General features: G+C 42.4%; 1 protein-coding gene across 4 annotated transcripts; it reads right to left on the reverse strand.

Moving 5' to 3' along the window:
* Positions 1-954: 954 nt before the first annotated feature.
* si:ch73-95l15.5 (uncharacterized) lies at positions 955-19,284 on the reverse strand. 4 transcript variants are annotated; one of them, XM_061674823.1, is made up of 12 exons: positions 19,133-19,284; positions 17,086-17,270; positions 15,568-16,014; positions 13,704-14,242; positions 10,861-11,001; positions 6,638-6,715; positions 5,534-5,650; positions 5,132-5,281; positions 4,511-4,678; positions 3,148-3,339; positions 2,878-3,069; positions 955-1,504 (listed from the first exon to the last, which is right to left on the reverse strand). In XM_061674823.1, exons 2-12 carry the CDS (start codon positions 17,255-17,257, stop codon positions 1,397-1,399), a joined length of 2,304 nt encoding a protein of 767 aa, XP_061530807.1. In that variant the 5' UTR covers positions 17,258-17,270; positions 19,133-19,284; the 3' UTR covers positions 955-1,396. The 4 variants fall into 4 exon arrangements, with proteins under 4 accessions (XP_061530807.1, XP_061530806.1, XP_061530805.1 ...); XM_061674822.1 differs by having other exon boundaries at positions 17,086-19,045; XM_061674821.1 differs by having other exon boundaries at positions 17,435-19,284.
* Between the last annotated feature and the right edge of the window lie 915 nt (positions 19,285-20,199).

Consider the following 20,199-nt stretch of genomic DNA (forward strand, 5'->3'; position numbering starts at 1 on the left):
GTCCATGCTGAATTTCAGAATCTGAAGTGATCTAAAACCAAATCAAGACAATTTTATTTCTATTTATGCTCACTTCTTTGCGATAAAGCTAACAACTACCAAACGAGGAATGAACACACTCGGTCCAGATGAAACTGGTTTACCCAATTCTCATAGATGTATTCAAACTCAACATTTTACGGGAGTATTTATCCTGGTAAAACTTTCCACCTGGTAAGTGGAGTGGGTCCAGTAAAAATAAATCGGCCCCTGAAGCCAGTTTGATTTAGGAACATGAATTTTGGTAGACATGTCTATCATGGGCGGCACGGTGGAAGACTGGTTAGCAAATCTGCCTCACAGTTCTGGTGGACGGGTTCAAATCCGGCCTCACCTGTGTGGCAGTTACATGTTCTCCCTGTGCCTGCGTGGGTTTTCTCCGGCCGGGTACTCCGGTTTCCTTCCACATCCGAAAAACATGCGTGGTAGGATGATTGAAGACTAAATTGCCCATAGGTCTGAATGTGCGTGGGAATGGTTGTTTGTTTATATGTGCCTTGCGATTGGCTGGCGACCAATTCAGGGTGCACCCCGCCTCTTGCCCACAGTTAGCTGGGATAGGCTCCAGCACACCCGCGACCTTGTATAGGTGGCATAAGCGGCATAGAAAATGGATGAATGGAATGGGAAAAATGAACAAGACAAAGCCAAGTAATTTCGGAACCACCTGCAACTACATTACTTCAGCTGTCATTCCCTCTTAAAAGTACTCAACTTTATTCCGTAAAAGGCACTTGTTAATTCATCTTTTTTTGCCTGTAGCAAAGTATTGCGGTATCATATTAACAATCGCAGAAGTAACCCAACAGGCTTTTCCGTGATTGGACTGTAAAGACAATGACGTCACATTGAGAAAATTTGAGTTCAAATTTTCTCAGAAACAATGGGGGGCGGTGGGGGGAAGAAATGGAGCCATTTGGATCAGAGCGTTTAATTCTCTTGAACTAAATAAAATACACTAACTTCCCAGACATTACATTCAATCAAGAAGGTACATTGAAAAACAAAAGACACAGAAACAGGCCAATTACAAAAGCAAAGGACCAAAGTAGCTCTTTAAAAAGATCATTTTGGTGCATAACTCCAAACAAAACGAAAAAGCCGATTTAACACACAGCCTTCCAAAGAAAGTAGTATGACCATTAAATAACAGTGATTTGCTAATTTTCTAAATTAAGCGTCTCCATATTGGCTGATTTCCGAGGTCTGAGACATCCGTACTATCTACATGCCGTACCCGAACCTGGCAGGTAAAAGTGCAAACCTGGAGAGATAAATAGAACTAAATACCCGCTACAACAAGTAGTACCGCTCTAAAAGTGCAAGGTCTTCCTCTGGTGGTTCATTTCCACACCGCTCACAGAGCGTGTTTGACGGCCGACACGTACTCGTCACGTCTCTTCTGCAAGTTGTGCTGAAGTTCCTCCAACTGACGGTCACGCTCCTCAGCGTCTTGGAGGATTTGCTACAGGAGAGAGAGACAGAGAGAGACTTTCAATATTACACCTAGGAAAATGGCCAACGTGAACCTTTAATGGCCGCAATCAAAAGGCAGCCTTCCTGTTTGCTAGAGTCATCAAAGTTTTCTGCTTTGGTCTGGTCACACGTAATGAGAAAAACTCCAATGTTTGTCAACTTAGTATCATCCATCTAAATAGTATATGTGGTTCCAATTTGATAGCAATAGGACAAAATCTCTGCAACAAGTTCGTCTTTTAAATAGCCATGGAAATGGCCAAAATGACCTTAAAATGGCCACTTCAAACCAAGATGGAAGATTCACTGTATTTTCAGGTCCGGCTTCTTGAGAGGCAGACGCTCTAACCAGTCGTCCACTGTGCCGCCGTTGTTACAACTTACGAGCAAAAATTTGAGATCTCTGTATTATGGCGGAGATCTCAATTCACAATAACCAAAAGTTTGGCAGCTCGTGGACATCCATCCATTTTCTGAGCCGCTTCTCCTCACTCGGGTCGCGGGGGTACTGGAGCCTATCCCAGCTGTCATCGGGCAGGAGGCGGGGTTACACCCTGAACTGGTTGCCAGCCAATCGCAGGGCACATAGAAACAAACAACCATTCGCACTCACAGTCATGCCTACGGGCAATTTAGAGTCTCCAATTCATGCATGTTTTTGGGATGTGGGAGGAAACCGGAGTGCCCGGAAAAAACCCACGCAGGCACGGGGAGAACATGCAAACTCCACGCAGGCGGGGCCGGGGATTCAACCCGGGTCCTCAGAACTGTGAGGCTGACGCTCTAACCAGTCGGCCACCGTGCCGCCAGCTTGTGGACAATTCTTCCAAAAAGTTTTTTTTTTGTCATACTTAACATTAAACAAAGAATTACACTGTGCGTTTAAAACAACCACCCAACTTTGCCATAGTATTTTTCGCTAGCTTAATGCTAACATATAATGGAAAATGCCGTATCGTGGGCTAACGAATAGCACCTATGCGGCGCAGTTGTAACGCTTTAAGCAACATAGATTTGAACGCAAATGGCGAAGCAACACATGAAGACAGATAATATAATAATAGTCACAGGCATATATTCTCTATCCCTTGCAAAAAAATGACTAATATTACTGCGGCTTACTGAGCAATTGTGACTGTCTGTTGATGAAGTACAATATTTTCCTCATTAAAAGAATGGGGGGAGTCTGGAACGGATTAATGGCATTTCTATTTATTTTAATGGGGAAAGATGATTTGACATGGCACCACTGTACAGTGATTACCGAGTAGGGAATGACCCTACTCACTCATCGCTAGATAAGGATTTTTAGAGGAACTATCTCGGCCCACTATATAAAAATTCCTAATCAGGGACGTGTACCTGTATGAGTTGGTCCCTCTTCTCCAGACTGTCTCTCAGCTTCCTCTCAGCCCTCTCACCATCCTCTCGCTGGTTGTGTCTCGTTCTCTCGGCCTCTTTCCTGCGCCGCTCTTCGTTGCGCAGCGCCCGCCTACCGTCCGTCAGTCGAGCCGTTAGAGAGGACGTCGTCCGTTCGTAGCTCTCCTGCTGACTCTGTTCATCACGTTCCAGTTAGGCCACAAGATGAAACCAGAATTTCCTTGGTTGTGGTAAGGCCCCAGCACCCCTCACCTGAACGACGTTCTGGTACTCCTGCAGGGCGGCGGTGAGTTTGGTGACCTCCTGGCACAAGGTGGCGCTCTGTGTCTCTCTCTCCTCCAACAAGGCGGCCAGGTGGCTCTGCTTCTCCTGAAGCTGGGAGGCCAGGGAGGCCTCGGCCCCGCCCCCCAACAAGCCTTGGCCAATCACGGAGTCTGAGAGAGCCTAGAGAAATTGTCACTTTTTTTCCCCCCTACATCTAATTATCCTTTTTCTGGTATTAGTCAACAGTGTAGCCGGGTAATTATTACAAATTTCAAAAAAACATGAGCATAAAAACAAATGTAAAATGATTCATAACTCGGTAAATAAAAATACAAATGTAATCTAATACAACATTTTCCAGTTGCTCTAAAGCTTTTTAATCTGGCAAATAAAAACTGAATAGCAGAAATACATGAAATTAAATGAAACTATAAATAAAAGAAACATTTTATTTTTATTATTTAAACGCATTCTCATTCATTTATAATCCATCCATTTTCTTTACCGTTTATCCTCACTCGGGTCGCGGGCCAATTTATAATCATCATGTGAAATCAATTATATATGAATATGAAATAAAATGTCTGACTCGTTATACAGTATTTATGAAGCAAAAGAATGGTGATACGATGCAAATTAAAAGCTATGAATAAAAGATGCAAAATGTTTAATTTATTTTCTTGACAATTGTATTGCAATTTTATTGGGAAATCCATCCATCCATTTTCTATACCGCTTCTCCTCACTTGGGTCGCGGGCTGCTGGAGCCTATCCCAGCTATCTTCGGGCGGGAGGCGGGGAACACCCTGAACCGGTCGCCAGCCAATCGCAGGGCACATAGAAACAAACAACCATTCACACTCACATTCACACCTACGGGCAATTTAGAGTCTTCAATCAACCTACCACGCATGTGTTTGAGATGTGGGAGGAAACCGGAGGGCCCGGAGAAAACCCACCCACGCACAGGGAGAACATGGAAACTCCACACAGGCGAGGCTGGGATTTGAACCCCAGTCCCCAGAACTGTGAGGCAGATGTGCTAACCAGTCGTACACCGTGCCGGCTGGCAAATACATACTTTTATCCATTTTTAATAAGTTGAAGAAAATAAAAAGGACTTAACACTAAAAAAACAGATATTAACAATTTTCTTATATTTTTGTGTTTGGATTTTACATGTATTTTTTTCATTGAAGCTGTAATATTAAATAAATTCATGGAAATACAATACAACTAAAATGATGAAATGATTTAAAAGATAAACAAATATGTATGCATGTGAACAACTAAGCGACTATGAATAAAATAAATGTTATACATACTACTTATTTTTTTTGCGCATCCATACCTGAACATCTTTCATACTGCTCTCCAGCTCCACCTTGAGGACGCGGACCAGTTCGTCCTTCTCTCGCATGGTGGCAGCGAGGGCCCGGTCCCTCTGCCTCCATACGTCCCTCTCAGTCTCCAGCTCCTGGAGGAGGCGCTGTTTCTCACCCAGTGCCGCGCGCAGTTCCTGGAGGGGGCAAAATATATCCATTAACATGGTCAGTGCTTGGACAACGAAACCCCGCAGTAAAAGTAAACGGCCGTACCGAATGTGCCGCCCTAGGAGAGATTTTATATGGCGTCATCCCACAACCCCATCGACAATTTACGTATGCTTACAAAAGAAACCGAATGGCGTTTTTGTATGTTTCTTTTTTTCCTATTTTCTTCAGTTTATAACAACAAGTCGCCAAATTTAAAATATATTAAAAAATAGTTATTATTTTGATGGGACAAACAAACCAAAAGTTCCAACATCTTTCTTGCCCTGTGTTCCGGGAGAAAGACGATTTTTTTGGCCGCCCCCTAGAGGCCACGGTGCCCTTAGCATTTGCTAATCTCGTCCAATGGGTGAGCCGGCTCTGCTGCAATATACTGTATATATTTCAGAATTTCCCCCGCCTTTTAAGAATGAGCTTACGTCAATGACGTCCTGGTTGCACTGCAGCACCATGTTGAGCGTGTCCAGATCTTTCTCGCGGTCTCCTGCTGCCTTCCTCAAGGAAGCCACCTCTTCTTCCAGACGCCTTTCTTTCTCGACCAACTCACGCACCAAACTCTCCATGGCACTCTGTGTAAAGATTACAGAAATAACTTCCAACTTCCTATTCCGTTTCAGGCATGGGTGCTTGGGACTTTTTCGTGTGCCCTGTTATGATACACATGTCCACCTAATTTGTTTTCGATTGGTGAAACTGGTGTCGGGGGCTTTTTTTCTCTCCTTTTTTTAAATTTATTTATTTATTTATTTTAAACTCTCTTGAGTTAAATGAGTGAGTTTTGGTGTTGTGATATACAATGTATAACCATCATGTTCACTAACCTTGTTGTCGCTGACAATTTCTTTCAGGTTCTCGCTGAGTTTGTTGGCGATCTCGTCTGCAAGCTGGCTTTTTCCTCCTCCCTCCAAACAAACTCTCCTGATCACACTCATGGACTCCTGAGGATGAGGACGACAACACACACAAAACACCAAAAGAGGAACATGACAAACAAATCAGGCTGTCTACACTCTGGAGGCATCTATGGCATGTCAATCATGAACTCATTCCCTACAACCTAATTATACTATCACTGTATAGGAATTTTTATATGGTGGACCTATATAGTGCACTGAAAAGTCCACTGAAAATCACTACACAGCGATTAAGGAGTAGGTGATGAGTGACTGATTCCTAAAGCAGCGACTGCATTCGGAATCTTTTATCATTCTCTACTCCCTTATCACTTTATAGGATTTTTTAATATAGTGGACTATATACAGTCGTTGACTCATCAGTCAAATGAAAAATAGTCTTGGAACGCTGCTCGGGGGGCCGTTATTTACAACATACTGGATCAACATCAGATGGTGGACATTCTGGAATAAATAATCAAATAAATCGATTGGACTAACATTATATTCTTTTCAGCTGAATGTATTTTACAAAACGAATGCAAACAAAGCACTTTATACTCATCTGTGTTGCTTTACTTATCGTCGGTGTCTGGCGGAAACCTTTTAGTTCAATTTGATATTTTTTCACAAATCGATATGAAATGGTTTGAACCCAAACAGGTCAAACCATCAACCTGTCTTCCAGGTTTGATCACGTGACGTTCACAACGCAAGCGAGAGAGCAGTTGTGACGTTAGTTTTGGTCGACAGCAGAGGCGTGATATTGCCAAATATAACGGCCCCCTGAGATGGATGAAAATTGATGAATTAATCTGCTTATTTCTTATTCCACGGACGCATTATCAATCAGAATACTGCATTTAGTCTAGTGGTGGCATAACCAAAGTATTCTTGCAAACAAAATGTTTGGGGTTTAGTTCCCCTTTAATGTTTCAGCATGTAAGAAGAGGCTGGCGGGCATCCAGACAAACCACATTCCAGAGAGCTTAGAGTCGATCTGTCTGCATGCCTGTCCTCATCACCTCTCACCTGGATGAGCCGATCCCGACTGTGCAGGGAACGAGCCAGGCCAGGCAGTAGGGAGGCGCCGTCCTCCTTACGCACAATCTGGAGGGAACAAGAAGGAAAATAGTAATTGACAAGGGTTCGACACTGAGAAGACCCAAGCCCTTTGCTATGTACAGTACAGTAGTGTGTTGATGTTGTCGTTGTGTATGTGTGTTGCTACGTTTTCACTCTTTGTATCGCTGGTACCCTTCACTGCTAGCGTTTCAAGACAGAATTAGGGTTTGAAAATAGGGTTTCTAGCCAAGTTAAGGTTTCAAATTAGGGGTTCACACTTGGGTTTGGGTTTCAAGTTAAGGTTTTAAACCTGGGTTTGGGGTTACAAGCCAAGGTTTTAAATTAGGGCTTCCTGTTCACATTAAGGCTTCAAGCCTGCGTTAGGGTTTCAAGTTAAGGTTTCAAGCATGCGTTAGGGTTTTAGCTAGGGTTAGGGTTTCACACCAGGGTTAGGGTTCCAAATTAGAGTTTCATGACATGGTTCGGATTTTAAATTAGGGTGTCACGCCTGTGGTAGGGTTTCAAGTTAAGGTTTCTAGCCAGGGTTAGTGTTTGGAATTAGGGTTTCATGCCATGGTATTGGTTAGGGTTTCAAATTACGGTGTCAAGCCTGTGGTCGGGTTTCAAACCAGGTTTCAAGTTTCAAATTAGGGTGTCATGCCATGGCTAAGGTTCAAAATTAGTGTTTCAAGCCTGGGTTAGGGTTTCAAATTAGGGCTGATGTTTCAAGTTAGCAAAGTAACCCTAACCCCAAGTTAAGGTTTCAAGTCTGCATTCGGTTTCAAGCCAGGGTTAGTGATTGAAATTAGGGTGTCATGCCATGATTAGGGTTTTAAATTAGGATGTCAAGCCTGCGGTAGGGTTTCAAAAGAGAGTTAGGGTTTCTAGTTGGGGCTTGAAGCCAACATTCAGGTTTAGGTTTCAAACTGGAGACTGGAGTTTTAAATTAGTGTTGGAAATCAACATTAGGGTTTGAAGCTGGGGTAAGGGTTTGAAAATTAGGGCTTGAAGGCAGTTACAGGTCAACATTAGGGTTTCAAGTAAGAGTTTCACACTAGGATACGCATTTCAATTTCATCAACGCGTACACACTCTGCTGCACTGTTGTGTCAATATGCACGTTTAATAATACGTCACACCAAAAACTGATACCCTCTAATTATGTGTCGATCAGGATCTCTGGGTGAAAAACAGAGGAAACATTTGCATGCTGCTTTGACTTTTCACAGCTTTTTAAAATACAAACTAAAGAAGTTCATCAAGTTGCAAATGTGGTATGCAAACCACAATGGTGAAGGAATTTGTTTGTGTCCATTCACACGCACTCCCTATTATTATTATTTTTAACTGACAGTCACAGATAAGGGAATTTTGTCCTTGTAATAACGAGCCCTGGGCAAACTCTGCTGGTTTGCCAGGATTCCACGATGTCCGTGTGTGTGTGTGTGTGTGTCTGTGTGTGTGTGTGTGAGAACTGCATCTACGAGCAAATAAAAGCGACGCACCCTTTTAGAGGCAAAACACAACAGTGCTCACACCTTTCATTCCTTTTATATTGTGTGGGCGTGCATGTGTGCAACACTGTAACATGGCGGCCGGTCTGTGTTTTGTAATAAATAACCAATTGGGTACACCTGCACAATGTAATATAATCCGACCCAATATAATCTCAAAATCCAATAAAATACAAGAGACATAAATGTGCATTGCAGTGGATGTGGTTCGAATGCTGGTGTGCCTAATGAAGTGGCTGCTATGTGTCTATTTCATACACAAACTATGCACTGAAACTTTAAACTGTTTTGAAACTAAGGTTAGGCCTTCAAACAAACATTTGGTTCAAATTGGGGTTTGAAGCCAAAAATAGAGTTTCAAGACAGGTTTGTCTTTCAAATGAGGGTTTCAAGATTGGATTAGGGTTTCACATTATGGTTTACGTTATTAAATTAGGTTTCAAAGCCAATGGGGTTTCAAAGCCTGCTTAGTGTTTCAAGCCTGGGTTAACGTTTCAAATTAGGGCTTTTAAACTTGGATTACAGTTCTAAAGTAGGGTTTCAAGCTCTGCATCGGGTTTCAAATGAAGGTTTCATGGCTGGGTTGGAGTTTCACGTTAGAGTTTCAAGACTGTATGAGGTTTTCAAACAATGGTTAGGGGTTTAAAATTGGGGTTTGACGCCTGTATTAGTTAAAATTAAGGTTTTGAATTAGTGTCTCAAGCGTTATATGGTTTCAAGCCTGGGTTATGGTTTCAAACAAAGGTTAGGGTTTCATATTGGAGTGTGATGCCAACATTAGGGATTAAAATCTGTTTAGAGTTTCAAATTAGTAAAGGTTAGGGTTTCAAACCAGGATTACAGTTTCAAATTATGGTTTCAAGAGGGTTATAGCCTGTTAGTGTTTCAAGGCTGGGATAGGGTATTTCCAATGTAGGGTTTCAACTTGTTTTCTCTGGGTACTCCAGTTTCCTCCCAAATCCCCAAAATATGCATGGTAGGTTAATTGACAACTCTAAATTGCGCGTAGGTGTGAATGAGAGTGCAAATTGTTGTTGGTTTATAAGCGCCCTGTGACCATTTCAGGGTGCACTATGAGGGGCCGTTAGGGACATTATTCAGATTAGCTCTCACACTTACTATTCAAATGCTTTCACACACACACACACACACACACACACACACACACACACAAACTACCGAAAGGCTCTCATAAGGACTACTCAAACACTCTCATACACACGAGTCTTGCTCTCATTAACACCACTCAAACACTCTCATACGCACGAGTCTTGCTCTCATTAACACTACTCAAACACTCTCATACGCACGAGTCTCATTAACACTACTCAAATGCTCTCATTAACACTACTCAAATGAATCCGGCTTCTGATTGGCCGACCATTAAGTCATATCCTACAGCACTTACACATTAAAAGCAGCCATTTTAAATCAATGATGAAAAGCGTTATTGTAACAAAAGAATCAAGTATACGACATAGTTACATTAAAAATATATATGCATGTACTATACAGTATAATGCTATGTAACGCAACTGCTTAAGTTAGGCTTACTATTGTACTTTATGGCTGTTGGTCAATGCCATATTTTATTTTGAAACCACTTACTTTTCAACTCCTATAAATACACGCTCACATACACGTCAAATGTCTGCACACATACATGTCAAATACACTCTCATCTCAAATATATTCACATACCATCCTAAAATCCATTCATAAAATATACTCAAATCCATCTCAAATGCTCGCATACATGCTTGTGGGGAAAAAATCAATTATTGATTTTAAGACAGACAGACAGATTTTGACAAATAGTTATAGACATAACTATAAACACATAAATAGATAGAACTTATCTATCGATCTATAATCTAATAGATAGATATTTTATCTCTATCTATAGTTATGTCTATAACTATTTGTCAAAATGTATCTATTAATCTATCTAGCTATCTTAAAATAAATATCCCAAGATTTTTTCTAATGAGGTGGCCAAAGGGAATGAAGCAATTTAAGCAAGACTCGTGCATATGAAAGCGTTTTAGTAGTGCTAATGAAAGCATTTGATTGGTGTTAATGAGAGTAAGACTTGTGTGTATGAGAGCATTAGTGTTAATGAGAACAAGACTTGTGCATATGAGAGAGTAGTGTTAATGAGAGCATTTGAGTAGTGTTAATGAGAGCAAGACTCGTGTGTGTATGAGAGTGTTTGAGTAGTGGTAATGAGAGCATCTGAGTAGTGTTAATGAGAGCAAGACTCGTGTGCATGAGTGTGTTTGAATAGTGTTAATGAGAGCAAGACTCGTGTGTATGAGAGTGTTTGAGTAGTCCTTATGAGAGCCTTTCAGTCGTTTGTGTGTGTGTGAAAGCATTTGAATAGTAAGTGCGAGAGCTAATCCTGAATAATGTCCCTAACGGCCCCTCATAGTGTACGGCGCCTCTCATCCGAAGATAGCTAGGATAGGCTCCAGCACGCCCGCAACCCTAGTGAGGATAAGGGTTACGGAAAATGAATGGATGGTTTCAACCTTGGATAGGATTTCAGATTAATGTTTCACAGCTTTGTCAGGGTTTCACATTAGGGTGGCAAGGCTGGTTTAATGTTTCAAGTAACTGGAGTTAAGGTTTCAAAGTAGGATTTGAACCCAACATATCGTTTTCGTGAGTGCTTACATGCGTCCAATCCTTGGTAGCATCATCATCCTGGGGTATCCCGGGTTTCAGCTGCGCCTCCAGGGTCCTGACCCGGTCCTCGGCCTGATCAAGCTGCCCTCGCAAGTGCCTGACCACCTGATGGAGCCTGCGGGAGGCGCTCTGCAGGGACAAAAATGATTTTGTCTTTAAACAGGTGAGCTATTGAGAAGTTGTCCAACGAGCACGCAGGAGCTTGGGTGTTCCCGGACGTAACTAACTGTGTCAATATTTAACGTTGAAGAAGGTGTATGGGCCACCGCACTCACCCAGAAACATATTTCAACATTTAATGATGCTTTGGAAACAACCTTTTAAACTAAATTTAGTTGCTCACATTCAGGAAGAGAAAATAAGAAAATTTATTTTGAGAACGTTACAAAACACATTTCATTGACGTTCGATAATTTCTTCCACAGAGTTAGGGTTACAATATAGGGTTTCAAGTAAAGGTTAAGGTTTTAAGTTACTGTTTGAAGCAAAGGTTAGGGTTTAAAGTCGGCATTAATACTGCGGTTTCAAGACAGGGTTAGGGTTTCAAATGAGAGTTTCAATTCAAAGTTAGGCTTTCAAATAACACTAACTGAGGCTTGAAAACAAGCAAAGTGTTTGAAAATTAGGGTCTGAAGCCAACAGAGTTTAAAACAAGGGCTAAAAATTCTAATTAGGGTTTCAAGCACTTTCAAAATAGGGTTGGAAGCCTGGGTTAGGTGTTCAAATAAGTGCCAGTGTTTCAAATTATGTTTTGAAGACAGGATTAGGGTTTCAAATTAGGGTCTGAAGTTAACATTAGGGTTTCAAGCAAAGTTCAGGGTTTCACGCCTACGTTACGGTATCAAATTAGGGTAAGTTTTTCAAATTAGGGTTCAAAGAAATGTTTGGGCTCAAAAATAGTGTTTCAAACCTGGGTTAGGGATTCAAATTCTGGTTTCAAGTCTTGTTTAGGTATTCCAACAAGTGTTAAGCTTTCAAATAAGGGTTTCAAGCAAAGGTTAGAGTTTTCAGCCTTTAAATACAAGGTGTGCCAAAAGTCACTACAGGAAGTCCTTGATTTACGAACGAGTGCCGTTCCTACGCTGGCGACGTAACCCGAATTTCCAAATAAGTCGGATTTCAGCATTAACGTTTTAATTTACGTCGAAATACTTCTGTTACGGGTATTGTCCCACGTGATTGTGACAGAAAGCTCAGTGTGTGTGGGCGTGTGCGTCAACGTGAGAGTGAGACGGGACTGCGCAGGCGTCGTCCGGCGGGACTGTAAAGGAGGAAGGACTGCGCACAGGTGCGAGTGTGTGCAGTGGCAAGTGTAGTGACGGCGACCGGGGAAGAGTAGCGATTAGCGGAGGACCCGTTGACGTTGAATGTGCAGAGGAGCTAATAAAGCCATTAAAGCAGCAAATCGGTGCTTCGTGCCTTTATTGTTGCCGCCACCCAGCTCAGCTGTGCAACGAGAGAAGGGAGTTAACCCCGAGGCCCTGGAGAAGGCGTCTTCCGACCACGGTCAGGTGACCGTAGCAGGAAAGGTTAACACTTCCTATAAAGAAACTAAAATACATTCAAATTAAAAAATAAGATGCTGTACTTACCATTACTGCTGAGAGTATGAAAAAAGTAGGGCGAAAAAGGCAAAGATACTCCTGGCGCACAAACAAAGACAAGCACTATGCACTAGCTAACCAGAAACACTATGGTGCTGGGGACAAAATGGCGGACGAGGCATGGGCGTCGTGAAGTCGAAACGTCGTAGGTCGAGTACGTTGTAACTCGAGGACTTCCTGTATATACTACCTTTTTTCTATTTAATTTCAGGTATCAGAGATGACGTCATCATCTTAGGCTTTGCAGTTTTTGGAAGCGTAGAGTTCCCTTGCCCAAAGCTCGCCAATTGACATCAGAGAAGCATTGCAAAATGGCCGCCTGGCAAGACCTTTTTCTGTCCCCGACAACATTTCAGCGCCAGTTTGAGAAGCTTTATGCCTGTCACACTGCGCACTGTACAATTTTCACTCTGGATGGCAATTTTCTCAAGCATCTGTTCTTTACAAACCACACAGCGGAAGGCCTGCTACTACCACCACTGACAAAAACACAAAACTGCTAGAGCAGGAGTTCGCGCAAAGCCAAAGAAAGTCTATCCAGCGGGCTCCACTGGAACTCAGCATCAGCAAAAGACAAATTCAGCGGATGCTTCGGAGAGTGATAAAGCTTTTCTCCTACCAACTTTCGGTTGTCAAGGTTCATTATCTTCCACTCGAAGCCTTTTACTTTGAGGGAACTCCTGTTTTAGGAGTTCAACATTTTCACCAGTGGTGCCAGTAGCAGGCCTTCTGCTGTGTGGTTTGTCACAAACAGATCCTGTTTTGAGAAACTTGCCATGGATAGTGTCAATCCGGTATATGCACAAACTACTTCCGCATTTGGCAAAAACAGGTAAAATCACTTCCTCCTGGTTCGGGTGAAGAGCAAAGGGGACCGTGACGAAGCAAATGTTGGAACTTTAAATGTCTACATTGTCTCTTTTTAAATACAAGATGTCACCACAGAGCCACTAAAGAGCCACGTTTACATATATCATATCATATTTTTATAAATAAATGATCCGCACGTATTTAACTAATGTCCAAAGACACCAGCAACAAAGACAACTACATTTTAGCAAGTTTGGCTTCAAACAATCATGTCATTAAACTGTAGTCATGCTCATTAGTGTAGCATAAACAGTAAATCAGATAATCTGACATACCAATATAATGGATTGAACTAGACGGAGCATTTTGACGGCCATAAAGTTTCCTAAACTGGTGCAAAACCCTGACCAGTCCCACCTGCTGATGCAGAGGCAAGAACTCATCCTTCATCTCCATCAGAACATCATCATCCTCCTCCTCCTCTCCAGTGTGGTGACCGCCATTCTCCTCAAAGCTCAAGTTCCTGTTTACCACAGGTGACATCATCTCACTGGAACTTCTTCTCTTGTTCCTCCCAGCCAGGACGGGAATCCTGCTCCCCACCGGCGAGCTGACCGGCCTCCCTCTTAGACGTCGGATCTCCCTGAGGACCGAACTGATCGACCGGTAGCCGGGCGAGTCCGACGGGTCGCAGCCGTCCAGGGAGTCCAGAGACTGGACGGATGGGGTCCGCAGGGAGAAGGTGGATGTCGCCAGCGAGCCAGGACTGGAGCAGGTGGACGGGATTCGGTACCAGTGGAGCGGCATGCTCTGGGATTTGTCCCGCGACAGAGGCAGAGGAGAGAAGGCCTGATATGGCATTCGGCGAGGTACGCCGCACACCGACTCGTAATCCGAGTCGGACACGCGGAAAGAGTCGCAGCCTTCGCAGTTTTGACCCTTTTGGCACCTTTTACCTGCATGGCACACAAAATAAGGTTCAATTTAGGCTTTCAAGTCAAGGTTAGGGTTTCAAATCAGGGTTTTAAGATATGGTTAGGGCTCCACATTAGGGACTAAAACTAGGGTAGGATTTCAAGTCGGAGTTATGGTGTCACATTAGGTTTGGGTTTGAAATTTGGGTTTAAAAACTAGCATTGGGGTTTCAAGACAGGGTTAGGGTTTGAATACAAGGTTAGGGGTTCAAATTAGGGATTAAAATTCAGGGTTCAAGACAATTTTTGGGTTTCAAATTCAGGATTCAAACCAGTTAGGGATTTAAATTGGGGTTTGAAATTACCTTTGGATTGGAAATTAGGGTTAGGCATTGAAATTAGGGTTTCAAGGCAAGGTTTGGGCTTCAAACTAGGGTTCTAAATTAGGGTTATGGTTTTCGAGAAAGTTTCATTTTAAATTAGGGTAAGGTTTTCAAATTAAGATTTCAAACTAGATTTAGCGTTTCGTTAGGGTTGGGAATTGGGGTTCCAAGGTTAAGGGTTCAAATTAGGGCTCCAAACTAGGATTAGGATTTCAAAACAGGATTAGGGTTTCAAACCAGTGTAGGGCTCCAAACTAGGATTAGGATTTCAAAACAGGATTAGGGTTTCAAACCAGTGTTTCAAATTTTTGCTTGCTTTTTAAATTAGGGGTTCAAATTAGGATATCAAGACAAGGTTAGGGTTTAAAATTATGACTGTCAAACTAAATTACGGCTTTTAGTTGGGGTTTAAAACTAGGGTTAGGGTTTCAAACTGGAGTTAGGGTTTGAAATTAGGTTTATGTTTGGAGTTGGGGTTTGAAGTTAGGTTTGGGTCTAAAATTAGGATTTCAAACTAGGGTTAGAGTTTCATACTAGGGTCAGGGTTTTAAATTAGGGTTTCTAGGCAAGGTTAGGGTTTTAAAATACTCTAAGGGTCTCAAGTTGGAGTTAGGGTTTGAAGTTCGGTTTGGACCTAAAATTAGGGTTTAAAAACTCGGCTTAAAGTTTCAAGACAAAGTTAGTTTCAAATTAGGGTTTAAAAAACAAGGTAAGGGTTTCACATGAGGGTTGGGGATTCAAAAAGGGTTACGGTTACTGTTAGGGTTTGAAGCCAGGGTTAAGGTTTCAACATAAGAGTTCCAAAATATGGATGGGTTTCAAATTAAGGCTTTGATCTTGGGTTAAGGTTTCTAACAAGGGTGAAGGTTTAAAATTACAGTTAAGCTTTTAAATAAGGATTCGAAGCAAAGGTTAAGGTTTCAAACTCGTGTTCTGATTTCAAATGATGTCTTAAAGCCACGGTTAAGTGTTTAAAGCATGTACCTGTTCGTATAAAGTACGGGCACGTGTCCCACTTGTCCGACCAGCACTCGTAGTCTGCCAGAGCCATGTTGTCCTTCAGCATGTCTCTGTAGTCATCCTTGTCCTCGTCTCCTCCCGCTTCCTCTTCCTCGTTCAGCTCCCGAGGGTGCCTCCGGACGTAGTTGCTTCGCACCCAACGCCGGACGCGGTCTCGCTCATGGGTCAGCTTGTTGAGCCTCTCCGAGGACAGCGCCCTCACCCTGGCGATGACCGTGTCGAACCTGAAGACGCGCTCCAGGACTCCGCTGCACTTGCCGCACGCGAACTCCCCGCGGCCGACGCCGCGAGACACCGGTCCTCCCAGGATATGCGTCAGAATTGAAAGGAGGTCCAAGGATTTGGATGGAGAGCTGAGGGACAGCTGGGACTTGGACAGAGAAGATGACGAGCACAGAGAGGACATACTGCCTGTGGAACATATTGAGCAAATTGAAATTAGGGATTCAAGGCAGGGTTGAGGTTTCAAGTTAGAGTTTGGGTTTAAAATTACAGTTTGAAGACAATACTATAGGATTTCAAATTAGGGTTTCAAACAAATATGAGAGTTTAAAGTCAGGGGTTCTCAAGCCTAGATAAGTGCATAAAATTAAGGTTTGTAGCCAACATTAGGGCTTAAAATAAGGGTTTGAAGCCTGGGTATCATGCCTGGGCGAGGGTTTTAAGACAACAGAATTCAAAATTAAGCTCTCTAACATGGATTGGGGTTTGGAACCTGGGTTAGGGTTTCAAACAAGTGTTACGGTTTCTAATTAGGGTGTGAAGACAAAATCAGGGTTTCAATCTTGGGTTAGGGTTTCGAAATAGGTTTTCAAGATGGAGTTACGGTTTCACATTAAAGCTGCACGCTTCCATTGTGGTTTTAAACAAGGGTTAGGGTTTCAAATAATAATTTGGGGGCAAAGCCAACATTATGGTTTCAAATTGGGGTTTGGAGCCAACATTAGGGTTTCAAATTAAGGTTTGGAGCCAACATTAGGGTTTCAAATTAAGGCTTGAAGCCTGTTTTAGGGGTTCAAACTAGGGGTGGAAGCCTAAGTGACGGGTTTCAAATTAGGATCTCAAGCCTCAGTTAAAGTTTAAAATCACAGTTTCAAGATGAGGTTCGGTTTTCAAATTACGCTTTTCAGACTACGTTATCTTTTCAAACAAGGGTTAGATTTTAAATCAGGATTTGGAGTAAACACTAGGGTTTCAATTTAGGGTTTCAAGCCAACACTAAGGTCATTTGAAGCGAAGGTGATGGTTTGAAGCGAGGGTTAGGGTTTCAAATCATCGTTTCAATACTACATTATGTTTCAGACAAGCTTTAGTTTTTTTTAAATTATAATTTGGGGCCAACATTAGGGTTTCAATCTAACATTAGGGTTGCAATCCAGGATTAGGGTTGTAATTCAGAGTTTGTAATCATGGTTGCAAGCCCGGGCTGGGGTTTCAAATTAAGGTTTGAAGCAAACATCACTCGAAATTAAGGTCACTTACCCCAGGGAGTGCTTGGCGAGGACCCTGACAGGCTTCCTCCTCTAAGGGACCTTATGGGGGTCTGAGGCCGAATAAACTTCTTGTGTTGGCCCCCAAACAACCAACGCCTTTGGTTGCCCTGAAGAGCTACTCCGCATATCACACACAACTCATTTGGGCATCGGGACGACATCCTGGCAGCTGATCTAAATACACAACGACTCACATGATTCAGTTCACTTACTCAGTTAGGCTCAAGCAAAACACAGCAGACTGAGAAGATTCCCTTTTTTTCGGATCAGTCACTGACATGAGTTATTGGACAAACCAGAAACATTGGGTACTCAGATGATTCTGTTCATGCACTCACCGGAAACATTGCAGACTCAGAAAACTTGTTGAATCGGGACAATCAGATTCAGTGGAAGTAGCTCATTCTCTGACTGGAGTTAGAAGACTCAACAAAAACACTTCGGACTCAGATGATTCGTTTCACTGATTCCAAGGAATTAGCTGACTCACTGACTGGAGTTAGCGGACTCAACAGAAACATTGCAGACTCGTATGATTTTCTTTACTGACTCGAGATAATGGACTCTGGGATTTAGATTTATCAGTTTACACACTGACTTGAGTTAGAAAACGCAACATAAAATAGGACTTGAATGATTTTGCTCACTGCCACGAGTTAGTTGGCTCAGATGACTCAGTTGAAACGGTCCACTCACTGAACAGAAGTTAGAAGACTCACATGAAACACAGCAGAGGGATGATTTCAAGTTAGTTTGACTCAGGGATTAAGTGGAATGCGCTCACTCAATGACTTGAGTTAGAAGACTCAATGAAAACACTGTCGACTCAAGTTAGTGGACTCACCAGAAACACTTGGGCCACGTACTATTTGATTCTTTGACTCTAGTTTGATGATTTGTGACTCGAGTTAGCAAACTTGGATGATTCAGTTGCATCAGTTCACTCACTGACACGAGTTAACAAACGTTCCGGAAACACAATACACCAAGGTTATTAGATTGAATACATTTACTCACTGGCTCACTGAATATAAGTTTTACGTTAAATGCAGCAATAAACAAGTATTAACCACACTAATATTTGTTATGCATCTTATATATATCCATCCATTTTCTGAGCCGCTTCTCCTCACTAGGGTCGCGGGCGTGCTGGAGTCATCGAGCAGGAGGCGGGGTGCACCCTGAACTGGTTGCCAGCCAATCGGAGGGCACATACAAACAAACAACCATTCGCACTCACACCTATGGGCAATTTAGAGTCTCCAATTAATGCATGCTTTTGGGATGTGGGAGGAAACCGGAGAAAACCCACGCAGGCACGGGGAGAACATGCAAACTCCACACAGGCGGGGCCGGGGAGTGCCGCCTATATATATAATATGTTATATATAGTACAGGGGCCTTGAGCTGGATATCAACAATATTGAATATATATATTATTTTTATTTTTTATTTTACAGTACATTTTGTGATGAGAGTGACTCAAGAGTACTGTAGTCAAATATTAACAATGAAGAAAGTTTACGAGCTCTAGACGAGTCGATGGGTCGGACGTGACTAACCGGATTTCAAAATAAAAGCGAAAATGACAACGGATGTTTTCCGTGATTGCGGTGCATTAATGATCGTTTGATCGATATCCGGGTGAAGACTGACGAAACAACGAATTCCTCCTTGAGGGTCATGAGTTAAAAAGTCTCAGTCGATATTTACAAGCACTCCAAAGCCATGACACGTCGACTTTTGGCCTGAAGCGTCCGTCAAGTCAAATTTTCCCTTTTAACACGCTGCGGAAACTTGGTCGGCGGAACACTTTTACCGTCAGTTCTACCGCAATAAACGTATTTTCTCTCGCCTTCCATTGTAGCTGTAACAGCAATTTCAAACCGATTCAGACGGTCACACAAACTTTCTGTCAAGGGTCGATCATCTGCTTCTTCCGAGGGTACCTGAAAGCACCGTGCACGAGAAACTAGAGCCACGTCGTTACCTTTACAAGGCGACAAGTGTTCTTGTTAAAAAAAAAATAACTTTACCTTGAAAGCTCACGCTCGTAAAATACGTCAGACGAGGAAGAACGCTTCACCCCGAGTGACCTATTAAACGAAGAGGAGCAGCCTCCCGGTGGACAGAAAAAAAATCTCCACCACTGCCTTTGGTGAAGTGAAGCGGCTCAGCTGAGCTCGACTCACTGCGCCGCGGAGGAGGAGACAGGAGAGGTGGTGGGTGTCACCTTTTGATGGCGTCATCGGGCATACCTGTGGGGGCTCGTGCCAGCAAAACGGGCGGGGTTAAAATGCTGACTCTTTAATTTATGGTCAATAATTTATGTCATAATCATAATTTTTCTTTCATAATTTTAAACCCAAATTTAAGATGATAATGACCACGTTTTAAATAAATTTGTTTAAGCACCGAATGTGACCTCAGTTTTTTAGCTGCCGCGTTTTTTGTTTTTTTCAAACTCGACTTCATCCGCTAGATGGCAGTATGGACGTGGCCATTACCTGCCCCAAAAATTATTTGTAGGTGACCAAGAAAATGGTGTCAGTACTTCATGGTTACCTGTTTTTCTTTAATGTTCTATCTATCTATCTATCTATCTATCTATCTATCTATCTATCTATCTATCTATCTATCTATCTATCTATCTATCTATCTATCTATCTATCTATCTATCTATCCATCCATCTATCTGCCTGTCTGTCTCTGTCTGTCTGTCTGTCTGTACGTATGTATGTACAGTATTATGGAATAATCCACACGAAGAGGCGAGTGAGCGGTTGGGTTTTGCCTGTGAAAACCACATTTATAGTAGTTAAAGGTGTAACCAACATGAAAACCAGAGAGCTGCCCACGGGTAGAAAAACAAGCAATTTTGAACCACAGGAGATGGAAAATTGATGAGATAGGCAAATAGTCGTACATTTTTATTGTTCAATAAAATTACAAGTCTAACGACGAGGAAACTTCACAGCATTGTCATGGTTATTGCATGTCAACATGGTTCATTGTTCCTATAAAAAGGCACAAAGCATAATAACAAATGTTCACTACGTTGCAAAATCTTTTTTTGAAATACAAAGTCATTTGGAAGTAGTCA

This window comes from Phycodurus eques, chromosome 4 (genome assembly GCF_024500275.1).
Source record: "Phycodurus eques isolate BA_2022a chromosome 4, UOR_Pequ_1.1, whole genome shotgun sequence".
Classification (NCBI taxonomy): Eukaryota; Metazoa; Chordata; class Actinopteri; order Syngnathiformes; family Syngnathidae; genus Phycodurus; species Phycodurus eques.

Coding starts and splice junctions, on each gene's coding strand:
- si:ch73-95l15.5 (XM_061674823.1), bottom strand. CDS start 17,257: ATGTCGTCCCGATGCCCAAATGAGTTGTGTGTGATATGCGGAGTAGCT. Junction 16,015..17,085: donor CTCGCCAAGCACTCCCTGGG/GTAAGTGACCTT, acceptor TATGTTCCACAG/GCAGTATGTCCTCTCTGTGC. Junction 1,505..2,877: donor AGAGGGACCAACTCATACAG/GTACACGTCCCT, acceptor TCTCTCCTGTAG/CAAATCCTCCAAGACGCTGA.